At 43.1% G+C, this 27,139-nt stretch overlaps 1 protein-coding gene across 7 annotated transcripts in view; it reads left to right on the top strand.

The window, feature by feature from the left end:
- The window catches only part of LOC146565167 (phosphatidylinositol-binding clathrin assembly protein-like), a 44,298-nt gene extending 17,938 nt beyond the window's left edge, over positions 1 to 26,360 (top strand). For 2 of the 7 annotated variants that reach the window (XM_085288070.1, XM_085288071.1), the window contains 15 exons: positions 1,648 to 1,759; positions 3,536 to 3,642; positions 3,750 to 3,791; positions 6,326 to 6,411; positions 6,576 to 6,699; positions 7,638 to 7,768; positions 10,612 to 10,694; positions 12,858 to 12,935; positions 13,493 to 13,594; positions 17,710 to 17,841; positions 18,579 to 18,609; positions 18,692 to 18,791; positions 23,558 to 23,617; positions 23,860 to 23,961; positions 25,228 to 26,360. In XM_085288070.1, coding sequence (XP_085144196.1) covers positions 1,648 to 1,759; positions 3,536 to 3,642; positions 3,750 to 3,791; positions 6,326 to 6,411; positions 6,576 to 6,699; positions 7,638 to 7,768; positions 10,612 to 10,694; positions 12,858 to 12,935; positions 13,493 to 13,594; positions 17,710 to 17,841; positions 18,579 to 18,609; positions 18,692 to 18,791; positions 23,558 to 23,617; positions 23,860 to 23,961; positions 25,228 to 25,242 — 1,305 coding nt within the window. In that variant the 3' untranslated portion in view covers positions 25,243 to 26,360. The remainder of the gene's footprint in view (positions 1 to 1,647; positions 1,760 to 3,535; positions 3,643 to 3,749; positions 3,792 to 6,325; positions 6,412 to 6,575; positions 6,700 to 7,637; positions 7,769 to 10,611; positions 10,695 to 12,857; positions 12,936 to 13,492; positions 13,595 to 17,709; positions 17,842 to 18,578; positions 18,610 to 18,691; positions 18,792 to 23,557; positions 23,618 to 23,859; positions 23,962 to 25,227) is intronic. The other 5 variants (XM_085288075.1, XM_085288072.1, XM_085288073.1 and 2 more) reach the window with 5 other exon arrangements.
- The last annotated feature ends 779 nt before the right edge of the window (positions 26,361 to 27,139 follow it).

Here is a 27,139-nt window from a genome sequence, read left to right as displayed (position 1 = left end):
AGTCGCACGAGTGCTGCTGATTGGCTGAGGAAGAACAAAACAGTCGTAGTAAATCAATCACATGACCAGTTTAAGATGACATAGCGACAAGATGCTGATGTCGACCCAAGACGACCCAGAGTATCGATTTCTGTGTTAAAAGTGTCGACTTTATACCAGTTTTTAAATTGTGTTGATCGGCCACGAAAAACCAGAGTTATAATAAAATAATATATACGCCATGTTTTCTCCTGAATAATCGAACACTGGAGTTTACTGTGGGACGCGCTCGAATGACCTCTCTGCTTGTGAGCAAAAACAAAACCCCCCTTTCCTGTTTGTGGAAAATATACCATGTCCACCAATCAAAAAATGGCATTTGGTTGTTTGGGAAGAGGGCGAAGTTTTAAGAGTGACGGCGGTGAGAGAGAGAGAGATTTGTGACATTTAGTGTGTAGTGTAGTGGATATTGTTGTTGTGTGTGTCAGAACAATGAGGCGACTGCTGAAGGTCACAGCTGCTGCCAAAAAGCCACCAAACAGTGTAAACGCTGTCTGCAGGTGGAAACAGGAGCAGCGACACACCTGCTGCTGTCAGGCCTGCAGGTATCAGCCTGTGATCTGCTTTTTTATCTTACAGTGGACAGAAATTATTTTTGGGAGGGGCACAAATAGATTGTGTGGCATCTTATTTGATGCAGAACAGCTGATTGTTCTGTAAATAGTTTCAGTGGTTATAAAATAACAGCTTGGCTGCATTTTAGGTAAATAGCTGCATATAACTTTGTTGTTTGTAAAACCTGTGCATAGGTTTATATTTGCATTTCAAGTTAAGAGAATGATTTTTAAACATGTTTGTGGTTGTTACAGTAAAAACATAACTTTTTCTACTCGGATTTTATATTTTGTGTCTGGTTTCAGATCAGCTGTGCTGATACAGTATGTCAAATGAAAAAATAACTGTAAATTCAGACGTGTGAGGTTGTGCTGAAAAGAACGGCACCAAACAAAACAAGGCAGGATAAATCGTTTTTAAAGGTGAAATGACAAGTAGTCAAAAACACCCTCGACCACAGAGGGTTGAACATGTTTTAAAGTAACGCAGTAGTTACTTTTTCTAGAATTTAGTTACTGTATAATATTGTAACTCAGTTACTAACATAGTTACTTAACACAGTAAAAGTAACTATAACTACTTACTTTTCTTGTTTGTTTGTTAGCCCGGCGTGTTTTATAAGCGCTCTTTACATGGCTTTAACTTTGTTACCGTTTTAGACCAAATTAAGGCAAAAAATGGTTTTGAAAGAAGAGAAGACGAACTTTACTGGGCAGCACAAAGTACTGCTGTCTGAAAAAGCAGCACTGCCTCGATCTTACCACGTGCGCCACACATTATCATTACTCCTCAACCATTTTTACAGAAAATTCAAATGGTTCATGAAAGATGAGAATCAGTTTGTTTTGCCACAATTATAAAATAAGTGCAGGTGAGGTTGATTCTGTTTACCTGGACGTTTCGTCACTCATCCAAGTGACTCCTTCGAGACTGAAGCAGTAAGGCTACGTTGAAATGAAGAGACTCACTCTTTGGGGATTTACTCACCTGGATGATTGAGCATGCATCGAGACGGTTAAACACGATGTTTTAACACCGGCACCTCCCTTTTAGGTCAACGCCAATGAGCTGACGAACGGTGTGATCAATGCAGCCTTCATGCTTCTGTTTAAAGATGCAATCCGGCTGTTTGCGGCCTACAACGAGAGCATAATCAACCTCCTGGGTAAGGACAGGTTGTTTTTTGTCAGCCATGTCATCCTTTTATTTTACCTTTACAGGACCTTTTACTAGATGAGGCTCTCCACCTGAGTTTAGACATTTATACACAGCTTTAATTAACAAAGTTTTATGATGAATGTTTAGGAATTACAGCCGTTTTTACATATAATACCTTATTTTAAGAGGCGCAAAAGTAATTGGGCAGTTGAAGGAGGTTTAATGGTATCCTTGTTATTGTATTGTATGACAGATTAGGGAGATAAAACATCTGGACGAGTTTCTAGTGTTGAATTCGTATTTGGTAGCTGTTGACTGGAAGTAATGGTTCCAGATACTCTACTGGTCAATAGATTAGAACAACCCAGTTTTTCCAGTTATTTATTTCTGTTCAAGTTGTTCAAATCCAATGAACAGCTCGAAATGGTAAAAAGGTAAGTGGGGACCTCCCAGAGGTTTAAAAAAAGGTAAGGTTACCCAAAACTGAAAAATAATGCACATTTCAGAAAATGGCCTTTTTCAGGGAACAAAAACAGGTTAACAATTTAAAGCTGCTCTGCAACAGTGGAGGTTGATCCAGCCGTGAAAGCTGGTGCTGCTAAGTCCTACAGCTGTTCCAAAAAGGCGATTAACAGTAGAAGACAGACCATCGTAACACTTATAAATGTAGGTCTGTCCTACAGAGAAACTGCAAAGAAAGTCAAGGCGTCAGTGAGTCCAGCTTCCTTCAAACTGTGACAGGAAGAGGTCTGCAGACCCAACGACACGACTGAATCGGACACACGTTCCTGGGAGTTAACAGCTGTGTGATGGCGGCTCACAGGACATCAGCTTCAAGCAGCTTCATAGTGGTCGTAGTGAGAAAGTCTCAGTTTCAGCTGTGAGGAGAAACTTCGAGCTGCAAGTTTAAGAGGACGAGCTGCAGCAAGAAAGCCAGACGTCAGAATAAGACAGAGGCCCGTCTGGGCCATGAAACATTGGACTGCTGAAGACTGGAAGATGGTTTCATGGACTGATGGATCAACATTTGAAATCTTCGGTTCATCATGCAGGATCTTTGCTGTGGAGTAGGTGAAAGGATGGATCCACAGTGTGTGGCATCGACTGTCAAACATGGAGGAGGAAGTGTGACGGTCTGGGGCTGTTTGCTGATCCAGGGTCTGTGACTCGTACAGAGTGAGAGGCTCCCTGAACCAGAACAGCTCCACAGCACTCTGCAGCTCCATGCAGGAGCCTCTGCAGCTCCATGCAGGAGCCTCTGCAGCTCCATGCAGGAGCCTCTGCAGCTCCATGCAGGAGCCTCTGCAGCTCCATGCAGGAGCCTCTGCAGCTCCATGCAGGAGCCTCTGCTCAGTCAGAGGTTCATCCTACAGCAGGATAATCACCCAAACAGTCCAACTGTGCCAAGCTTGGAAACACGGAGTGTCCAGCACAGTCTCCAGACTCAAACCCCATCGAGCTGGTTTGGGATGAACTGGACAGAAGAGTGAAAGCAAAGCAGCTACAAGGTCCACGTTTATGGAACGTCTGCAGCAGACATGGGAGAAGATTTGATTTCTGTTGCAGACAGAATGCAATAGAAATCATTCAGCATGTAGAAGAATGTAGAAAGTTATTACTGTTGTTGTTGCTATTATAAGACTTTGCAGGGACGGTTAATAGGGTGTGTTTTTTGATTTTTGTGGACCAAATCCTGATCCTCGACGATCACACCTCAGAAATATCCTGCAGAAAAACTTTACCTGAAAATAAAGTGAATTTCTTTTTTGTGTGTGATTAACAGAGAAATACTTTGACATGAAAAAAGTTCAATGCAAAGAAGGACTGGACCTCTACAAGAAGTTCCTTACACGAATGACAAGAATCTCCGAGTTCCTCAAAGTTGCAGAGGTAAGTCTTTAGCCTGTCAGGGACTGCAAAGGAGCGTGTGATCACTGAGATCAGCTGGCTCTTGTTTCTGTCTGATTTTCAATACGTTTCGGTTTGTTTGCCTTCAGCAAGTTGGAATTGATCGAGGAGACATCCCAGACCTGTCTCAGGTGAGCCTTCACACAAACACAGTCATTTAGTGCAGCAGATAACAGGACTCAGCGCTGCGCTTTTTATTACAGCTTTTTCCTGAGTAAAAGGTGGAGAAATTAATAAAGCACATGTAACTGTGGAGCCACCAAAATTGAAAGTAGTTGGAGCAATTCACTAAAACTTGCAAACATATGTGGAAATCCAGTATAATCTGTCACAGGTGTTTCATATATGAAGGTGAAATTTCACTCCAATGTTAAATGGTGATGTCACGAGATGACGCAGATAATGTTCTGAAGATTAATGAACAATCACATAAAATGATGAGAAAACTCTGAAAACCATCAGGTGCAAGAAGCAGCCAAAGCTACGCTGTGCTGCTGTTAGACAGAGTTACAGGCTAACATACATGAGCGGCACATTTTCAAGAAAACTCGCTGCATTATACGAGTGCAGTCACAGAAGTTTACAGTCGCAGCAGCATGATTGTGAATGATTGTACTTTCGTACAGTGATGCAGCAGTGGGCATGTTATTAAATGTGGCTGTTATTGTCCTTTCACAGCTGCTAACTCGCTGAAGCTTCAGTGCTAACAAGCTTTAACACCCACTGCTGTGCGCAGCTGTTGCATGTGTTGCATAGGGCTGGGCGATGTGGACCAAAAATCATATATCGAATGTCTATATGCAATATATATCTTTACATGTTTTCTACCCATAAAGGAAAAACAGAGTTCTTAGTCAAAGCTACGTGTGCGAGATGTCACATGCACACTCATGTACAGCTGCAGATGCACTTGAAAAATTACTCGGATACAAATTATTGGTCTTTATTAAATAATAATTCTTCTTGAATAAAATACAGTGATGGTGTTTTTCAGCCTTGTGAAAGGATTTTCAGTGTCGGTGGCCACGTTGTAACCTTGAAGCCTGATGCTGTTGACAGATTAGTCTGGCACAAAATCAGGAAGACGTACGGTCGTTGGCGTGTTCTCACTACAGTTTTATTGTCATTTGATATTTGATATCATATTTCTTTCTTATTTCAAATCAGCTGATTCAGTATTGCACTCAGCAGTGTCCAGTTGAAGCCTGTTGTTGAGCTGTACCGCCTCGACGACATTAGCCTCGTTTAAGCCAGGTTGTGAGAGCATCCTGCAGGGCTTCAGCTGTGTGCTGCCCGCTGTGGTCTGGAGACAGGCAGGTTTCAGTCCAGTCTTCCATGTATGGCTCACATGGACCACATGTCATCAGTGTGAAGTGAGACACTTTGTTGAGCCGGGCAGCGAGCTTCTCGGTAACTTGAGTAAACATTTTTGGCAGCAACTCTCAAAGTATCTCTGACTGGGTAACTGGTGTTTCAGCAGCTGTTCCACAGTTGAGATGGAGACCATGTCTTCAGCGATGGTCACTGCTTTAGTAATGTCACTCTCCCTCCCATAATCCACGAGTGTGTGAGTTTTATAACGCCGTTTGTTTCAGGTGCAGGAGGCTGGCAGGACTTTGCGCTCTGAGATACAGCACGCACTTTGTGGCGCTGGTGTAAATGGTGGAAAAGATGAGCAGTGCTCGAACCTTTTGTCAGGACACTTTATTCTGCTGCTGAAACTTTGAATCCAAACCATCTCCAAATATTCGACCAACCAGCTTCAATAGCTACCGTGTCCATCCTGTCGCCGCCTGCAGGTGAAGCGATGGGGGGGAGGCAAACGTGGATGAGAGAGCGGCTCCACAAGTATAATTACAACACAACATAAACGATGTGGATATAAATAATATTGTCATGTCTTATATCTCGTATAAAAGTATACCCCCTGTGGTTCAGGGGGGTGGGAAGCTCATCTTGTAACCGGAAGGTTGCCGGTTCGATCCCCAGCTCTCTCTGTCCGTTGTGTTCTTGGGCAAGACACTTCACCTACTGGTGCTGGCCAGAGGGGCCGATGGCGCGATATGTCAGTCTGCCCCAGGGCAGCTGTGGCTACAACCGTAGCTGCCTCCACCAGTGTGTGAATGTGAGAGTGAATGAATAGTGGCATTGTAAAGCTCTATATAAATGCAATCCATTATTATTATAATTATTATTATTATATTGATATTTTTTAGAAACTCAGTCTATCGCCCAGTCCTAGTGCTGCACTTACAGACAGGCTCACACCCACTCATGAATGCATGTCATGCAGAAACTAACGGTGTGAATCCAGGCTGTCTTATTGGATATCAGACCAGCGACTTATGTTTAAAAGTAGCTTTATTTGCAGGTTTCGTTTTCTTTCTGCACCTACATTAAATCCCAGTATGCTTTGCTCCACATGTGTTCCTAATATCTTGGCCACCTTTATTTTCTGTATTTCTCCTTTCTTCTGTTTCTCTTTCTTCAGTTTACAGTGTGTGTAAGTATCTGGCTTTTCTCTCTCCATCTCTGTATTCAAAGCTGTATTTTGACTCTTGGCAATTACTCGGCTTGTTTTCATGCTTTTTTTCCTCTACACAAGATCCAGATCAGGTTTTCTTCAGCATTTGAAATTGAATATGTGTCATGACATTCATGTTAGGCCCCAAGCAGTCTGCTGGATGCCCTGGAGCAGCACTTGGCGTCTTTAGAGGGAAAGAAAGTCAAAGATTCAACAGCAGCCAGCAGGTAGGTCTGTTTCCTGGTCCCTGCTAGCCCAGTGTTTGCTTCAGCGATTTGATGGCTCTGCACTGGCTGAGATCAAAAAGCATTATGCATGCTAGTCAGGTTGTAAGACACTTGTATCTTGAAATAATTCTTGATCTTCTTCTTCTGTTTGTCCCGTGATTAAGAGCTAGCACCCTCTCCAGTGCGGTCTCTTCCCTGGCCAACACCGGCATGTCTTTCTCCAAAGTGGACGAGAGAGAAAAGCAGGCTGCCCTGGAGGAAGAGCAGGCTCGCCTCAAAGCCCTGAAAGTACGTTTCAGCCTCACGTCTTAGATTCTCTTCTCCTTGATGCACGTGAGGCCAGAGAAGCAGCATCTGTAAGCATGTTGTGTAGAGCTGACATTCTGTGTTGTGTAGTTCAGACGTTGGGAGAAATTTGCTTTGGGTTCGTCTGTAGCAGCGACCCAGTTTGGTAGCTTTGCCTGTACTGGGAGTCTGGTAGTATACCAGTAGTAGTACCTCATTACCCGCTGAGGAAATTATGGAAATTATTGTCTTATTATTAGTCATTCAGTCCTGGTGGTGTTTGTGATGGGGCGTTTTTGCCGTTTGAAATGTTTGAATCTCTGTGACTGTATCACGACGCACCACAGCTGTAAAGGTTTACCTGCTGCGGCTGCTATAGTTAGGGTAACAGTAGGTAGATGTACAAAAACAATTAGCAAAGCAAATATTATGTGTGTGGCAAAAGAAATGATCTCAAATGAAACTGACAAATTAAATATTTGATTTTGTAATGTTAGGAAGTTCATTCTGCAGGCGCGATGGTTGCAGGTTTCCATTGGGGAGCGTTTCAACAAGTGCACAAAAAATGATATTTTGTTTGTTTTTGTTTTGTTCGTGTTTCTGGTTCCTTATGACTTAATTAAAAAATACTTTGGACTTACACACAACAAAGTCTTATTGGGTGTAACAAACACCAAATTTTACTTGTGCTGTTTTAAAAAAGAAAGATCATTATTGCTTCATCATCAAAAAAATGTTTAAATTGTTTTGTTCCCATTTCGTCATCGGATGTCGTTTATAGGGATGACATATATGCATATTTGCGAGGCCTATTATAGGTTATAAGTAGTTTGGCTCTCCTGGGCTGCTTCTCTCACATTCTTCAAAAGAAACCCTGCAAAGACAAATTGTGTTTGGATCCAGATTAGCTTACGTTGCTAACACTCACATAATTATTTCAGGAACAGCGTCTGAAAGAGCGCCAAAAGACCCCCACTACAGCGACCACAGACTCCTCCCCCATCTCTCTGGATGGGACCATAGACTCCGCCCCTGTTCTTGACCCCTTCTCAACCACCAACTCGACCAGCAGGTGAGGACATAACCTGTGTCTCCTACTTTTATAACCAGGAAAATAAAACAAACAGCACAAAATAACTTAATTTCATACAATCACACACCATGAGGGGGTGATCCCCTAAGGCCTTAATCCCAGGCAGGGGCTGGGCAGAGGGGGAAAGTTCATTACAAACAGGTACTGAAAGCCAACCGACCCCAAGAACCGCCCACCTCCTTTGGTTTTTTTGGACTTGGGAGGGTGGCAGAATTCGATGGATTCGAGTCACTTCTTTTTCAATCTGAGGGCACACCTGCCTCCCACGTAGGACCCCAGATATTGTAACTCTCCATCCAGCCCCACACTTGCTCAGGTTGGCCATGAAGCCCACCTGCCACAAGGACTCCAGGACTGCGGCTATTCATAGTCTTCATCCAAGTATCACTATGGATAATAGCTTCATCCAGATAGGTGGTGGTATATGCAGCTTTCGGATTGGTCCATGAGGCACTGGAAAGTGGCAAGGGCTCCAAATAAGCCAAACGAATGACGAATTGCTACAGTCCACACGGTGTGGAGAAGAATTTCTTTCCTTGGACTTGGAAGACAAGGGAATCTGCCGGTAGCCCTTGGTTTCTTCCAGCATCGTGAAAAAATCAAGCAGCACCTAACCCTCCAAGAGCTCTTCGACTGCCATACTGTGACACCTCCCTCACGTTGAGCTAGTCCACACTGTGAAGACACATCTTTCTTCACCACAGGAACTATGGGGCTACACCACGCACTGTGCGACTCTTCTGTTGTCCTCATCCCCAGCACAGCATCTGAACTGTTTGTCTCTTATGGTCAGTGTGGTGCAACCAGGCAGGGGAAAGAACAAATCTGCAAAATGCTTTTGCAGCAACATCCGCTCTTGGTCATCACAATGGAGACACAGAGTCAGTATCGGACAACCTGCCGTCACTGCTGAGCTCAGCACAGACGATGCACGTTCCTAATGGTCGTGAGCACAACCCTACACAAGGCCCCACTGACCAACTGAACCTTGCTCTAATCTGTTTCTGTCTCTAACTGCAGCCTTAAGTCTGTACTTTTAGCCCCATATTTAATTTCTACTGGTGGCGAGGGATCCATAACCCCATGGCTCCTTACTGGAAGACTGTGTATCTCTCCTGCACCATGGGAGGGTGATGAAGTGCTGGCGATGTGGATCACCTGCTCTACCTCTGTACGTGGGCATTCTCTGCAGTAGTGTCCGCCCACACTTCCACCACTCCTGCCTCAAAGCTCATGCAGCTCCCAGTGAGCGGGGTGCAATGTCCATGGCCTCTGGGACTTGCAGAGAGACTGGTTAGTTGGTTCTCTGCTGGAGCTGGTTGAGTCTGGGACACGTAACGGGGCCACCTCCTCAGGGCTTTGACCGGCTGACTGCCGCTCTAGCAGGACCCCTGGCTGCGCTGACAGGTGTCCCGTGGCCAGCCTGATGTTGATGTCAAGGTTCTTCAGCTGGCTGCAGCGGACCCACTCCGCCATTCCCGTTCCACGAATTGCTCCAGGAAGGCTAGGTTCAATTCCCTGGTTTCTCCATTCATGGGGCCGGGCTGCAGCCACTTGGCTGCTGCATCATGAAGCCCTGTGACACATGTGAAGGGCTGACCCTCCAACCCCATCCAACCTCCCTGGAACCAGTGGCGGTGTTCCTTCAGTAAAAGCCTCAGCTGATCTAGGATCAGGATGTTAAAAGTGAACGCTGCCACCTGGGCCTCCCCTGACAGGTCTGTCGTCATGTGCCGGGTAGTTGGGTGCGACTGTAATAATAAATCCACAGATGGGTTTGTGGCTGATTCTTAGTGCTTGACTGAATGTTTGATGCTTTCTGTGCCTCAGCTCGCTCAGCTTGTTTTCTCCTCTCTGCTCACCGGGTCCCAGCATGCTTTGGAAATAGGGAGACATGATTAGAACATGGGCGCCATCTGTGTTGGCCATCCTTCCCTGGCTTTGTTGTAGTTCGTCCAGGCGATGGACTCGTTGGTCAGTCTGGTCTTCTGTCTCTCAGAAGCTGATGTTTTGCTCCTCTGGGATTCCTGCCCATTCCTTTCAGTGCCTCACTCATGTATTGATCCATGTGCCTGTTTATCTTAACCAGCGTGATGCGTGACAGCAGCTTTGATGTGGTACTGAGGAGGATTATTGTCAGGTAGTTTGATGGGACCAGCCCCTTCTGGGGATCCTTAGGGACAGGACTGTCCGGCCTTCAGCTAGCCATCCTCGTCCCACAGCAGCTGCCAGACATTTGTAGCGTACCGTTAGCGTCTTTAGCCAATAGGTGTGAATCTTATCAGGGCTCGGTGTTCTCCAGCTCTTCCTACTGGAGACCGTTTGTTAGATGTCCGCTCTGTGATGGTTACTGGATCCTGTTCAGGAAGGTTGATGGAGGGCGGGCCCTAACCCGGGCAGAGACACTAACTCTTACAACTTCATACAATAGAAACAATTTTAATATTGCATATCCTGTATATATTACCCCGTGACAGGACTTGCACTTCAAATTCTGACTACACCCACACATCAGCTACATCAGCTACAAAGTGCTGTTTTACTTTATTATTTTCTTTGCTCAGAGTTCAGTTTATTCTTATTTTAGATGGTTGTTTATTTAGCTGTGTGAAGAGTTGCAAATAAGAATTTCATTGCCCTGCGTAACCACTTGTGCATATGGCAATAAACACACACACACACACACACAGTAAAACCCAGTTACTGTTAAGATGAAAAACAAAAACACCTCAGTTTTAACAGAAAATGTAACTTTTTCCTCAGGAAGTGGATGATTGTTTTTATTTATTTCATTGATTGGTTTTCCTGCTCGTTCTTTCCAGCACCTTCAGCGCAGCCAGTGACCTGCTGGACCTCCAGCCGACCTTCCAGCAGCCTCTCTCCACCGCCACCAACATATGGGGAGGTGAGGACACCTTTCTGCTTGGAAACACTTCAGCCTACACAGTTACCACATTAAGACACATGTCACACAGTTATAATTCAATTGGTAAATGGTAAACAGACTGGTTCTTATATAGCGCTTTTCTACTCTGTCCGGGCACTCAAAGCGCTTTATACAGCTAATTCATTCACCCAATCACACCCATTCACACAAGCACTTCTAAGCTTAAGTGCTGAGTATCTAACATTCATACACATTCACACTCCGATGGATGCATCGAGAGCAACATGGGGTTAGTATCTTGCCCAAGGATATTTGGCATGCAGACTGGAGCAGCCTGGGATCGAACCACCGACCTTCTGGTAAGTGGCTGATCCGCTCTGCCACCTGAGCTACAGCCCAATTCAGTTCAGTTCAATTCAATTTTATTTATATAGCGCCAAATCACAACAAAAGTCGCCTCAATGCGCTTTATATTGTACATTAGATCGCACAATAATAGATAATAAGCACACACTGTCCAACTATCCTGTACTGATATTCTAAACATCACCACTGGTGTGGCTCAGGACGTACAGTGGTGTACACATCTGTACGTGCCTGACGTATACATCAGAGTGATTGTTAGAAAAATACTTTCAAACATTGAATGAATGTTTGAGTTTCAGTGGTTTAAAAGGGCTCTGCAGTAAAATGTGCGTTGAGTGCTCAGTTTGAATACAAAAACTCTATAAGTACAGTTTTCATATTTACCTTGGACCATGAATTTAGACGAGAGGAACTGAGTACAAGCTGAGAGAGTTCGTCTGTGATTTATAGACGTTTGAGAAATGTCAGAATATTTTATTAATCCATAAGGTAATTATATGGGTCACATCGTCCTGATGCTCAATCATCCAGCTAAGTAAATCCCCAGAAGTTGATTCTGTTCATCCGGACATTTTCAGTGGGAGAAACGACTTCTTCAGTCTCAGCTGACTGCAGGTTTCCAACCTTATAAGCAGGACATTTACATACTGACTGAAACCAGCACCACCGAAGGAGCCATGGGCTGGGAGGTCACCTTCATCATAATTATAAAAATTCAACAACCACTGATCAATGGCCATGAGTACCATTCACACAGAGTTGGGGAATGGCTGCAATCACAGCATGTTTCCGTTTCTCCCGCTGAAAACGCTGCGTCCAGATGAACATGTCGACATTACCACCGCTGCTGAAGTGAAACGCAGCGAGGGGGATGTGGAGCACACTGTTGGTTTCCTGATGATTGTAAATGGAATAGATGGTAACATTAGTGGACACGTGCAAGATTATTACAACTCAGGACTAAGAAGAAACAATGTTTTAAAGTTGTATTTCTTTTCAGATGTTTTGAGATGCATTTGTCTGTCATAGCGAGTCGCACAGCTCACAAGAACATGACTGGAGTTCCCTAAACAGCAATAATTTATATAAAATTGCTTTTACTACCCTTGTGTTTGTAATTTGTTGTCCTGTGTGTCTGTGAGGTAACTGCCTGTTGCCTGTGCGAGAGACGGCTACAGTATATTTATCCAGCCATCCTCTTTGGCTTATCCTTATCAGGATTGCAGGGGAGCCTATCCCAGCTACCATAGGGAAGAGGCAGCGTTACGCCATGGACTAACAGGGCTACCCTACGTTACCAGAAGCACCCATCCAGATATATTCATTCATGTGTTCACTTCCATGGCCACAGGTTAATAAAGTGCGTAAGCATCCAGACTGTGAAAGAACAGGATCTCAGGATCTGAATGAAGTCCACTGTGGTACCGTGACAGGATACCACCTGTGAAACAAGTATTACAGAGTCAATTAGTGGTATTGGGAACTACATTATTACTAGAAAGCTGCTTGGGGCTTACTGTGATGCATATTCCTACTCCTTTTATAAGTTATTTATGATGATCTTATTTATTTTTAGAGGTCAAACTATAAACTAAAAACCATGAATTTCACACCCGAGCCTCAACTCGCACGGCCTGGTACCAAACGACTCATGGACCGGTACCGGCCCGGGGTTGTAGGAGATGCCTGGAGCGGCTTGTTCCACTCCTGCAGCTGCTTGGTGCTCTCACTGTTCTTTCATTGATGTATTTTTCCTGGTCTCATATCTTCATCATCTTCTCTTATTGCATGTGTGCTGTTGCTGCTGGGAGTCAGACTCTTTCTGTGGGCCGTGCCCTTCCAACACCACTGCTCTGTTCCACTCTGAGCCTGCTGTAGCTGGTCTATTCACAGGTAAGCTCAGCCTGTTCAAAGTGTTACAACTCATTCATTCATCCTGAGACATTTATCCAAGAAACTCATGTGTCAGCTGTTGTGGTAATTGCACAATATAAGAAAGTTAAAGAAATGTAAAGTTTGGGTGGGCAATGTGATTTTGGACTACTGGACAAAAACTCTACACTAACATTTCAGTGCGTTGTGATTAAAGTAATATGAGATGGAACTAGACTCCTCCTCCTGCCCTGGGCTCTGCTTTGGGGCTTTAATCTGGCCTGTGATGACAAGCAGATCCACTCCAGTGAAATACTATAAATAGCACAGTAACAGCAAGTATAATGAAGTGTGGAAAAACGGATTCAGAGCACATGTGACAGAGCAGGGTGAGAATCCGCTGTGAGCCCAAACGTGATATTAACATATGGTTCATGCACATGTACATTAATGTATTAGCACTTTTGAACTGTCAGTGTGAAATGCAGCAGACAGTTGTGCATGTATATGTTGATCGTCACCCGTTGGGACTCATCATTAATGTTTGAATTCTGATAGAATTTAGTGTTTTTCCTCAGCAGCGTTTACAGCCTCCCCAGCTCCGAACCTGCGAGGCATCAATGCAGAATTTGACTCAGTGTTTGGCAACAACACTAATGCCAACAACTTGGATTCCACAGGTAAGTTTTGTATTGATACAACTGCCATCTAAATTTAGTGGCAGACATTAGGAAGATAGATCGATGACGTAGTTGATGTACTAGTCAACCACAGCAATACTTAGATTTTCTTTGTCTTATACAGCGGATAAATAAGTATTCAATACCTCACCAGTTTTCTAAGATATGATATTTTTAAAGCTGCTAGTGACATGAAATTTTCACTAGATGTCACAACAACCCAACCAATCCACACATGCAAACAAATCAAACCATAGCTGTCCAAAAATGAGCTTATGGGTAATAACGAGAACTTACTAAGGAGCTTCGGAAAAATGCAACTGTGCTATTTTAGGATTCTTGAAAACGTTTCCCCTCTCATCCAAGAAGCTTCTTCAGTTTTTAAATCACGTGGTGCAGAGAGTGGGAATCGGGAAACGAGACAGTTATTGACCCACTGTTGATCATGTGCAACATCATATAGACACGTAGACCCAAGGTGTGAGTCATTATTAGCATCGGTTTCTGCTGAAACCATTGTGAGACCTTGCCTCACCCTAAGAGCATCGTATCGTAAAGATGGTGCAGATGTACCGCTGAGTCTTGTCATGGTGGCTCTTCTGTATTATACCATGACCTGACCGAGAACCTACACAGATCAAGAGAAATGATACAAAGAAATGGAGGAACTCCATCAGTAATTAGAAAACAATCCTGCCACTTAGTGCAAATTTACATCAGCTGCTCAGTCCCAACTGATGGTGTATAAAAAGGTCTCTTTGTACCATGGTGTCACACATGGAATACCCCTCGATGGGGAAACCAGGGAGCTCTCAAGATCTTTGCAACCTTATTGTTACAAAATACAGTCATAGCATTGGTTACAGAGGAACTACTGAAGGATCCAGTGTGGAAAGAACATAATTTCACCATAAACCGGCCACGACCAGGATTTCAGACAGAGAATTATCAGTTGTTCAAGAGCCAAGGCCCAGTTGTGAAGAGCTGCAGAACTACCTGGAATCAGCAGGTACAGTTGTTTCAACGACAACAATAAGTACGCAACCACCGTGGCCTAAATGCACATTTACCAAACAAGACTCCATCGCTGAAGAAAAAATATGTTGAAATGCGTTTAAATGTGAAAGCATTTAAAGTCTTCTGAACAACATTTAGACAAGTCTGTGAAATACTGGGAGAGTATCTTGTCAGATGAGACCAAAATTAAACTCTTTGGGAAATGATAAGAATTTAGCCATTCCAAGTCCATTATCGACTTGATTCCTTATTGATTTTCTTATCAGTTGTCAATGGTTTCTTTTTGGCTCCATTTTCAGAGTCATCATCATTGCTAAGCAGCAATAAAGAAATTACATTCATGCAAATTAAATTCATGCTGTGGGTCAAATGTTTGAGGCAATTCCCCCCATTAGACCAACCATTAGAGAAAAACTTACCAGTAATCATCCCACAGATGTAATATTATCTACAGCTACTCTTAGTACCATTGATGTTAAGCTAGACTCTTTTTCTCCAATTGATCTTTCTGAGTTAACTTCAATAATTACTTCCTCCAAACCATCAACGTGTCTTTTAGACCCCATTCCTACAAAACTGCTCAAAGAAGTCCTGCCATTAATTAATTCTTCGATCTTAAATATGATCAACCTATCTCTAATAATCAGCTATGTACCACAGGCCTTCAAGCTAGCTGTAGTTAAACCTTTACTCAAAAAGCATCTCTAGACCCAGCAGTCTTAGCTAATTATAGGCCAATCTCCAACCTTCCTTTATATCAAACATCCTTGAAAGAGTAGTTGTCAAACAGCTAACAGATCATCTGCAGAGGAATGGTTTATTTGAAGAGTTTCAGTCAGGTTTCAGAGCTCATCACAGCACAGAAACAGCTTTAGTGAAGGTTACAAATGATCTTCTTATGGCCTCTGACAGTGGACTCATCTCTGTGCTTGTCCTGCTAGACCTCAGTGCAGCATTCGATACTGTCGACCATAATATCCTATTAGAGCGATTAGAACATGCTGTAGGTATTACAGGTACTGCACTGCAGTGGTTTGTATCATATCTATCTAATAGACTCCAGTTTGTGCAAGTAAATGGAGAGTCCTCTTCACACACTGAGGTTAATTATGGAGTTCCACAGGGTTCAGTGCTAGGACCAATTCTGTTTACATTATACATGCTTCCCTTAGGCAGCATCATTAGAAGACATAGCATACATTTTCACTGCTATGCAGATGACACCCAGCTCTATCTGTCCATGAAGCCAGATAACACACACCAATGAGTTAAACTGCAGGAATGTCTTAAAGACATAAAGACCTGGATGGCCGCTAACTTTCTTTCTTTTTTTTTCTTTTCTTTTTTTAAAACGTATGTTTATTTGTTTTTTCAACAGTATCAACACCAACATAAAATGAACGTATGGCAGTCATTAAAATAATAATAATAATAATAATAATAATAATAATAATATTATTATTATTATTATTATTATTATTATTATTATTATTATTATTATTAATAGTAATAGTAATAACGATAATTGAAGTGTTAATCCTAAAAGATTCCAGATAAATGCATAGTTAAATAAATTAAGATAGCAAACCATACAAATAAATACAATTTTCAACTTTTTTACAACTTTCTTCCATTTGTGCAACATCTCTAAAGTTAGAAATATCCTGTCTCAGAGTGACGCTGAAAAACTAGTTCATGCATTTATTACTTCCAGGCTGGACGACTGTAATTCATTATTATCAGGAAGTCCTAAAAACTCCCTGAAAAGCCTTCAGCTGATCCAAAATGCTGCAGCAAGAGTCCTGACAGGGACTAGAAAGAGAGCAGATTTCTCCTGTTTTGGCTTCCTGTTAAATCCAGAATTCAAAATCCTGCTCGTCACATACAAGGTCTTAAATAATCAGGCCCCATCTTATCTTAATGACCTTGTAGTACCATATCACCCTATTAGAGCACTTCGCTACTAGAATGGCTTAGCCAATCACCTGATCTAAATCCAATTCAAATTCTATGGGAAGAACTAAAGTTCGGAGTTCATAGGAACGTCAGGATTTGAAGCCTGTTTTTGTGGAAAACCACACCTGAGCAATACTTTGACGAGCTTCTTTACAGGATGTGTCTTGAAGCTTTCGGGTTGTTACCAACATCTGGTGAGAATTTCATGTCAATAGTGCCTTTAGAAATATATTTATCTAGGTGATGTCTGCAGTACTTATCTTACCCGCTGGGTATTCTGTGGAAAATGAAACTGATCTTTGAAATTAAGATTGTCCTAAAATCTCAGTTGTGGGTAATGTTGTAGAATCAGTAAGTGATCAAGTTTTTGGTGGAAATATTTTTTTTAGATCAGTGTCAGTTTAAACACGACATCGGTTTCAGGTTTCTTTAATGGGCGAATCACATTTTTAACCATGAAATGAGCTCACTGTGCTCATTACAATAGAGTAAGACAACTTCACAGACAGGACTTGGTAAAAATATGACACATGACACAAATGTGTACTTTTGTGTCATGTGCTGCTGTCGTAAACATGTTTACCTTTAGCGTGTGTGCTGTCTGTTTTATATCAAAAATGAAAAGCAACATTTACGTTTTAACCAGTGGTGCAGTGTCATTATTGTAACTAATGAGAAGCACTGGTCCCAGTATTGAACACTGTGTGCCACTGCGACAGACATTTGATTGAGGTTAATAACTACTTTACACTAAGCCTCAGCTATACCAGTTTATCATCATTAACTTGTCAGAATAATGTTTGTACATGCATTGAATCATTTTCACCCTCGTTGTGCTCACAATCTCACAACCTCCACCATCACCCCCATCCTTCCTTTTCCCCCGTCCTGGGTCAAACACCCGTCCTGGGCTTTGCATGTCTGGGTGAGTTGGACCAACACACATTATTCTCACTGTCTTCATCATTTTTTTAAGGTCCCTGCTTCTTGCCTCATCCTGACTCAGCGCCCTCTCTCTTTCTGTTTGTGTGCGTATGTACACCTCGTGTCTTTACTATGTCCTCGTTACCTGTTCTTGGCCCCCCAACCTGTCACCCCTCCCTTACCTTCCTTTCCCTTTGTCCTGCCCCAATTTAATTAAGATGTTTTAGGTGGCATCCTAAAACCTACAGTGGCATCCTCACCACATCAGCGCATGACTTTAAACAGCCAGCAGCCCCACCCCAAGCTGGTATGTGATGATCTGGATTCGTCACTCGCTAATCTTGTTGGCAGTAAGTTTTTCTCCTTTTACGTCTGCTTGTTTTCCCCCAAGAATTCAGAATATAGTTAAATTACACACATTGCTGTACAAGATCAATGTATCCAACCCAGATAAAGAGTGAAAAATGTTTTTTCTAATATGAGTTGTCCTACCATTGTGACTCATGCTGGATGATGCTGGATGAATAAAAATGCCTCGTACATACATTGTAGATAGCTTTAGCTATGTTTCCTCTACTTGTTCTTCCGCACTGTTCCCAGCTCAAGCTCACATTTACAGTCTTAACTGATCTTAACTCAGCTCCTGAGACTTTTCCAGAAGTCTGAATTTTCATCGTTGGACACGTTTGTCTCTGGATGTTTTCTGAACTTGTCAAATTGTTAGTGAGGAAAAACAAATGCTTTTACTTTGACAGAGTTTTTGTGTCACTGTTGTTATTGGCAGCAGCCATAGTAGCAGCAGAAGTATACCTAAAAAGATGTCAGTTTAGACCACAGCTGTAAAAGTAGCACACCACAGATAACTTTAGCTCTGGGTCAAATCTGAGGCAGCCAGGTCTTTGCTACTTTCACTCCTTACATTTCCTTTTGGCTGTACTTTCCCCCTTTTTAAAGTTAAAGTATGTCATTGTAAAGGTTTGAAGACTATAACATCAGCTTTTTCCCCATAAAAACGATTTAAAAACCAAATAGATGAATAAAATGGTTTCATGCTATACATTCATTATTTGACTTCTGCTTTCTTCAGATCTAGGAATTGGGAACGGCAGAGCAAAGAAGTAAGTGCGCTTCAGTCGTGTTGAACTTAACTTCCCTGGTAATGCACTATAAACCTGACGAGCGTTTCCTTTATCTCTATAGTGATCTTCACTGGAATCAGTCGGATGAGAAGAAGCTGACTGGTGGAACCAACTGGCTGCCCAACACAGCTCCTTCCACCACCTGGAACCCTGCAACCATGGTGAGGCTGCTGTTCCTGCTCAACCAGCATCACACATATTTGTTATAAAGTGTGTGAATGGGTGGATGACTGGAAGTGTAAAGCGCTTTGGGGTCCTATGGGACCAGTAAAGCGCTATATAAATACAGGCCATTAAAGAGGTTACAGTAGAAATGAGCCATAAGAAAGGAAATGGGTGGACGTGCTGGAGGGTAACAACTTGGTATTTACCAACTGATGTCAGGAAGAAAGGAGCCAATAAACTGAGTGCTGACTGAGCAGGAGGCTCGTTGTTGTGACATCGTTGGCAAATAAAATCTATTTAGCTGTTCATCAAATTGTGATGGTCTCACACACACTGACACACTGGGGCGATTGTGGCTCAAGAGTTGGGAGTTCGCCTTGTAATCGGAAGGTTGCCGGTTCGAGCCCCGGCTCGGACAGTCTCGGTCGTTGTGTCCTTGGGCAAGACACTTCACCCGTTGCCTACTGGTGGTGGTCAGAGGGCCCGGTGGCGCCAGTGTCCGGCAGCCTCGCCTCTGTCAGTGCGCCCCAGGGTGGCTGTGGCTACAATGTAGCTGCCATCACCAGTGTGTGAATGTGTGGATGACTGGATATGTAAAGCGCTTTGGGGTCCTTAGGGACTAGTAAAGCGCTATACAAATACAGGCCATTTACCATTTACACACACACTCAGACTCAGACTCACACTGACACACTCACAGAGACACACTGGTTCATCCCAAACACAAACTTAACAACATAGTGTAGCTGTACAGTGCAGCGAGGAGTGCTCAGACCTCTACACTGGAGAGACCAAACTGCCACTTCATAAACACACAACACAGAAGAGCCACCTCCACGGGACAAGACTCAGCTGTACAGCTGCATCTAAAGGTCAAAGGTCACTCTTTCGAGGACACCAGTGTTCACATGTTGGACAGAAAAGACAGATGGTTTGAAAGAGGAGTGAAAGAAGCATCTACAGTGGGGCAAAAAAGTATTTAGCCAGCCACCGATTGTGCAAGTTCCCCCACCTAAAATGATGACAGAGGTCAGTAATTTGCACCAGAGGTACACTTCAACTGTGAGAGACAGAATGTGAAAAAAGAATCCATGAATCCACATGGTAGGATTTGTAAAGAATTTATTGGTAAATCAGGGTGGAAAATAAGTATTTGGTCAATAACAAAAATACAACTCAATACTTTGTAACATAACCTTTGTTGGCAATAACAGAGGTCAAACGTTTACTATAGGTCTTTACCAGGTTTGCACACACAGTAGCTGGTATTTTGGCCCATTCCTCCATGCAGATCTTCTCGAGAGCAGTGATGTTTTGGGGCTGTCGCCGAGCAACACGGACTTTCAACTCCCGCCACAGATTTTCTATGGGGTTGAGGTCTGGAGACTGGCTAGGCCACTCCAGGACTTTCAAATGCTTCTTACGGAGCCACTCCTTTGTTGCCCGGGCGGTGTGTTTTGGATCATTGTCATGTTGGAAGACCCAGCCTGGTTTCATCTTCAAAGTTCTCACTGATGGAAGGAGGTTTTGGCTCAAAATCTCACGATACATGGCCCCATTCATTCTGTCCTTAACACGGATCAGTCGTCCTGTCCCCTTGGCAGAAAAACAGCCCCATAGCATGATGTTTCCACCCCCATGCTTCACAGTAGGTATGGTGTTCTTGGGATGCAACTCAGTATTCTTCTTCCTCCAAACACGACGAGTTGAGTTTATACCAAAAAGTTCTACTTTGGTTTCATCTGACCACATGACATTCTCCCAATCCTCTGCTGTATCATCCATGTGCTCTCTGGCAAACTTCAGACGGGCCTGGACATGCACTGGCTTCAGCAGCGGAACACGTCTGGCACTGCGGGATTTGATTCCCTGCCGTTGTAGTGTGTTACTGATGGTGACCTTTGTTACTTTGGTCCCAGCTCTCTGCAGGTCATTCACCAGGTCCCCCCGTGTGGTTCTGGGATCTTTGCTCACCGTTCTCATGATCATTTTGACCCCACGGGATGAGATCTTGCGTGGAGCCCCAGATGGAGGGAGATTATCAGTGGTCTTGTATGTCTTCCATTTTCTGATGATTGCTCCCACAGTTGATTTTTTCACACCAAGCTGCTTGCCTATTGTAGATTCACTCTTCCCAGTCTGGTGCAGGTCTACAATACTTTTCCTGGTGTCCTTCGAAAGCTCTTTGGTCTTGGCCATGGCAGAGTTTGGAGTCTGACTGTTTGAGGCTGTGGACAGGTGTCTTTTATACAGATGATGAGTTCAAACAGGTGCCATTCATACAGGTAACGAGTGGGGGACAGAAAAGCTTCTTACAGAAGACGTTACAGGTCTGTGAGAGCCAGAGATTTTCCTTGTTTGAGGTGACCAAATACTTATTTTCCACCCTAATTTACGAATAAATTCTTTACAAATCCTACCATGTGGATTCATGGATTTTTTTTCACATTCTGTCTCTCACAGTTGAAGTGTACCTCTGGTGCAAATTACTGACCTCTGTCATCATTTTAAGTGGGGGAACTTGCACAATCGGTGGCTGACTAAATACTTTTTTGCCCCGCTGTATGTCCACTGTGAGCGACCATCTTTGAACAGAGGGCGGGGCTTACCACACCAACTGTCTGCCATCTATAATCCAGTTTTGAGATCCTCCCCAGACGCCTTAACGCCCACTCACATCCTGGGCCATCTGACCTCAGGAAATCACATGATAGGGTGGGGCCAGGTTTCACAATGAGCTCACCTGAAACCTTGGCTGATTGGGACCCACACCCGCTTTCACACCTCGGCTCATGTGATTAGGTGGAGGATCAATAGGGGGTCCATTGTCCCTCTCGAGGGGGACTGTCCACCATTTGACCCTAGAACTGAAGAAGCTTCTTGGATGAAACATCTTCAAGCAACTTAAAGAAGTCCAGACGCTTTTCTTTCTGAGCTCCTTAGACTACGATGACTGAGAACCCTCACAGACATCTGCATGCCGAAGTATCCTTGGGCAAGACACTCGCCTCTGACGTGATCCTGGTATGTTAATCTGAGTGTGAATGTTGGATATAAACCACTATAAACACACATAGGGTGTAGAAAGTGCTCCGAGTGCTGGAGTAGAGTAGAAAGGTGCTTTATGAGAAGAAATGACATCGTTCTGCAGAAGACACGGGAAAGATGATCCTGTAATTCCCAAACTGCACGATGTACTCTCCCTGCACTCCACCTCCAGCCTGATGGCTCACAGTCAGAGCGTCCTCTGTCACAGGGTCCTCCGTCACAGGTGCAGACGCGTTGTGAAGTGTGGGCTGATCTTTAATCCGTCCAGTTTCAACAGGAGGGATCAAAGTGGTCCCTGCGTGTGACATACAACGAAAAACAAACATTTTTTTACCCAAATACAGAACGTTTCTGGGAATCTTGACTTAAAAAGAAGCTATTAAAAGAAATGTATGAAAATACTGTTGCACGCTGTAGTTGGAGTTACATGAAAAGAAGCAGGAGAAAGTGATTTAAAGATTAGCGTTGCTAATGTTTGTAAGATATGAACACAATACTGTTAGAGACCCACCCAGCCTATTTACCGTTACAGCACGACAGCGGCACACATGAATCAAATCAATGAAACCTGTTCACTCATGATTTAGCTCGTCACGAACTGTTCAACCAATCGATGGACGCCAGCAAAGTAAGATGTATTTCTCTTACTCTGCCACTATGACCTGTTTCCACTCCACACAAACAAGCTACTCATGTAGAAGCTGCAGTCCCGAGTTCGCTGGGAGCAACAATCCCACTGCAATTTCTCCTGGAAGTACAAATTCTAGTTTTTCTTCTTTTTCCTCCCCTAACTAGTCTCAGTGTTTGTCCTACAGACACTGTTCATACCTCAAAACAAAAACACTGAAACGTCCATAGCACCAGAGCCTAATTATAAGCTATAATTAACTTAAATGTATATTTTTAACTTTAACCTCCTAGGACCTGCGTCCACATATGTGGACACCACATTTTGGGTTATTTAGACCAAAATACTCGATCTTGCTCTACGAGGGCCTGATATCCACTTACGAGGACGTTATGCTGCTACTGTTCTATCGAAATTTTAAATGAATATCCTCAGATGTGGCTCTGATTTTTCTTAGAACAAAAATTAGGTAAAAAAAAAAAATCGGGTAGTTCTTTGTTTTTAGATTCATCAGGTCCCAATCAGCCCAAATATCACAGAGATATTAAAAATGCTGCTGTGGAAGAGTTCAGGTCTTAGGAGGTTAAATTTTATTGAAATATATCTTAAAACTCAAACGTAAAAGTCGTCACAAAACAGTAGTAATTACTAAACATGTCCATCACTACACTGGTAATCCAGGGGAAATGTCTGGGATGTTTAAATGCTCACACCTGAAAACATCTTCATCATATTTCAGTGAAATTTGTAAGATGTGATGTTTGTGGTGACACAGAAAATCAACAACATTTTAGTTTCTGAGAATAAAGCGTAACATGCTGTTCAATAGAATAAACATAGCAGCTCAGCCTGGTGAGTTGATGCACTGAGCTCAGCTGTGTCCTGCTTTATGTGCTTCAGGCTCCAGCATGGATTTGTAAGCTAATATTCCTAAATTACCTTAAATATTTGGCAACTTCATCAGTAACGTATGTGAGACGGGTCAGTATGAAGTGACAGAGCGACTGTGTGAGCTGGACAAGGACTTCACTGCTAGCTGATGTCCTTGTTATAGAGAAATGATCATCTCTTTGTGTCTTACTGCAGGCACCATCTGCTGTGGCTTTCCCTGCAGCCACACCAGCGGGCATGTTGGCATATGCAATGGTAAGTCTGCTGGTCGCACACTTTAAGGCAGGGACCCATTTCACAGTGAGCAGTAATGACTGTGGAGTCTGAGGTGAGAATTTATTGAAGATGATTTTAGAAGGAAGAAATCTGAGAATATGTGAGGACAGCTGGCTTTGTTTATCGGAGTCGCTTTTGGAGACGGATTAATTTACATGATGACTGGATGAATGAATAAATGCTATGTAAATTAATACTTATCATCTCTTTTTCCCCATCAGCCTCCCCGAATGGGCTCCATGATGATCACACAGCCTACTATGATGTATACTCAGCCTGCGATGAGGTCACCCAACCCCTTTGGGCCCAATCCTGGTGCTCAGGTAACCGATGTCTGCGTCTACAGTATACGACTCGTCTGCGTCAGTGTCCACAATGTTCCTATAATTATTATCTCTAAGTTCAAGAGGTCGATTAAGCAGAGCAGGTTGTTGTAGTCAACAGTCAGTACTTCACACTTGGCTGGACTAGTTTCCACGTCTCCTTTAAACCATGATGGAAGCACAGACGTGTGCTACATGCGCTGGAGTTTGTTTGTACTTTAGCTGCAAATTTGGTTTGTAATAGATTTTTTTAAACTTTGGCTGCATTGTCAACACACAAGAGTTTGTGTTACTAATCCTGCAGACAGTTAGTAACATATAAAAGGGAAAAAGTCTTCAGGTAATTTTGCGATGTGTTATTTGTGTTTGTCCCAACGAATGTTTCTCAGACTGAATCTCACTTCAGTGAGAGTGACTGACACCGAGCATGCTGCATGGCTGTATTTTCATTAAGTCATTGGTCATGTGATTATAATGCATGGCTTACACACACACATATAAGCTTTTTGTTCCATTACACCAGGGGTGCTCACACTTTTTCCGCATGTGAGCTACTTATAAAATGACCAAGTCAAAATGATCTACCCACTACAAAAATCCAAAACATATACTTATTTATAAATATATTGAGGATTCTTTATATCTACAATGTATACATGCATAACCGCAATATCCAATATTTCACAACACAATTAACTATGTAAATTTTTTGTCATTACCTGAGTTTACTCTGATGACTTGCACTGAATTGAATCAGCCAGGGATGCATAGTCCGGACAGTAGCTGCTGACGGCCAGGTTTAAGAGAAAAAACCGAGAGCTAAAAATTGGAGTTAACTCGCTGACTAGCTTGTCAGTTTTACTACACTTCGCGCCGCTGTTTGCGCATGCGCAGCGACCTAAGCGTCAGAAAAAATCTGATGTCATCTGACTGGCTTCCCTGTATCAATCAAGTGACGGGATGGATGATAGGCTGGCATCTATTTTTTTAATGCCATGCGATCTACCAATACTACCTTTGCGATCGACTGGTCGATCGCGATCGACGTATTGAGCACCCCTGCATTACACCATCTGAACATAAATCTTCTTAAATCCTGTGTCCAGGTAGGAACAGGTGTAAAATCCACTCCCACAGTGGACCCTACATGTTAATCTTTCCACAGTGTTCCCCAGTAAAAGCAGGTGAACCCTTCTGCACTCACATCGCTATGTTTGGATGGTGTTTTCTTAAATTCTGCTCTATTCTTGTTTCATGTCCTTCCAGATGCAGTTCATGTAACCAGCCAGAGGAGGCGTCGTTCACATCTGAGGATGATTCGCAGCAGAGTCGATTATTCAGGCAAACTTCCTGTTTGCTTCTAATGAACTCGCCTCTCTGAGAACGAACAGCTCAGAAAAAGACGTCTTGAATAAGATCTCAGTGACTTCACACAGGATCACAGTGGCTGTGGACGTTTCACAGAGGATGTTGTGCCTCTCTGATTAAATCCAAGTCGTAAAAGGAGAGAAAGCGTGCTTGCTGCCATTTCAAACCATGCAAACCGGACATTTCCTGACTGTCTTTGATTAAGAGAAACTCAACCTCCATAGGAAGAGCTTTTTGATGTCACTGCTTGATCTGCTGGGAAAATCACGCTGCTTTGTGACCACGCCTCCTGCTGTTTGATTTGTCTGTTTCGTTCCTCCTGTCCGGGCTGGGAGAGTCGTTTCTTTCAATGATCGTTTATGATTAACCTCTTTAAGCATCCTCATATTAGCAAAACAGGCAAACTCCTGTTATGATTTATTGTTTGCAGTAGACATTCATTGTGTATTGTTTGTATTTATTTATAATTACCACAGACTGAGTTGCATTAAAAACAAAAACTGCTGTCTGACCTCCTGTTAGGGAGCGTCTTCAAGTTCATAATTATTCTTGATTGGATTTTGTGTGATTGAGATTATTTAAAAAACAAAAGAAGTTAATATAAAGAGATGTTTGATGTTGGGGCACTAAATAATCTTTGTATTCTGTTCTGTGGCTCAGAAACACTGAGATGAATGTTAACGTAATAATTCACTAGTACCAGCAAACGACTGGACTCAGTTTCTATGAATCTGGTGTTTGACCATCATTCTGCATGTAGTCATCAGGACAGTGTTGCACTGAATGCTCATTTATGCTTTTGATGCTTGGCATTTACTCTTACATCAAAGGTGTGTCTGTGTGGGGGCAGGTGGGTGTGTGTGGGTGGGTGTGGGTAGAGACATAGGAGAGTTGCTGTTGATCAGTGCTCTGTGTATGTAGAAGTCATGCTGCCAGTCACAGGATGGGTGGTTGCAGGTATGAAAGATTGTTTAAACATGACCTGACTACATTAGCTTTGTCACTCAGATTATAAAGTACACATTTCCACACTTGTGCGGCTTCTCTGTCGTCTTTGTCCCATTTTGAGCTGCCGTTAATGTTCCAGTTCGTTCACTGTGTCCAGCAGTGATGCTGCAGAGCTGCATGATTGTGTTTCGACAGGAACTGGTTCTTATACAGCGCTCGTCTCCTCTGAGAACTCAAACCACTTTACACAAAACGCCTCATTCACACGAGCTCTTTCTATCCAACATTCATGCACTTTCAGACTTAAAATGAACAAATACTGCTAAAAACTAACTAGTGGTATATCAACACGGTGCATCATAACAGTAAGAAGTGTTTTTCACTTGAACGTTTTTCATGATTTGTGATCCTTTACAGAGAACATAAATTAATAGGGTCTATAGGTAAATGTGGTCTCTTTTGAGTAATAGTAATGGGGTTTTAATGACCTCAGGGCAAATTGAGATGTGTGTATATGTATATGGATGTGTGTATATGTATATGTATATATGTATGTGTGTGTGTGTGTGTGTGTGTGTGTGTGTGTGTGTGTGTATACACACACACACACACACACATATATATATAGCGTAGTGGTTAGACTACACGCCTTTGGAACAGAGGATCGCAAGTTCGATTCCTGCCTGGGGCGTCTGTATCCAGTAAGGGTCCTAAGGCTAGACCCCCTATGCTAAGCAAGCCTACCGCAGACATGAGCGAGACAGATAAATATGAAGGCATGCCGGCTCGGACGTCGCCCGGATCAACAAGGTCCGCGTCAGGTGTTGAGGAACCAGGGCACCCTGACGAAAAGTGGGCTACT

The sequence above is a fragment of the Mchenga conophoros genome, linkage group LG10, assembly GCF_057382185.1.
Source record: "Mchenga conophoros isolate Kocher_MC1m ecotype Shallow Benthic linkage group LG10, M_conophoros_male_GT1.1, whole genome shotgun sequence".
NCBI classification, from domain to species: domain Eukaryota; kingdom Metazoa; phylum Chordata; class Actinopteri; order Cichliformes; family Cichlidae; genus Mchenga; species Mchenga conophoros.
The sequence above is the reverse complement of the archived record's forward strand: the minus strand, read 5'-3'. Positions and strand labels throughout refer to the sequence as shown.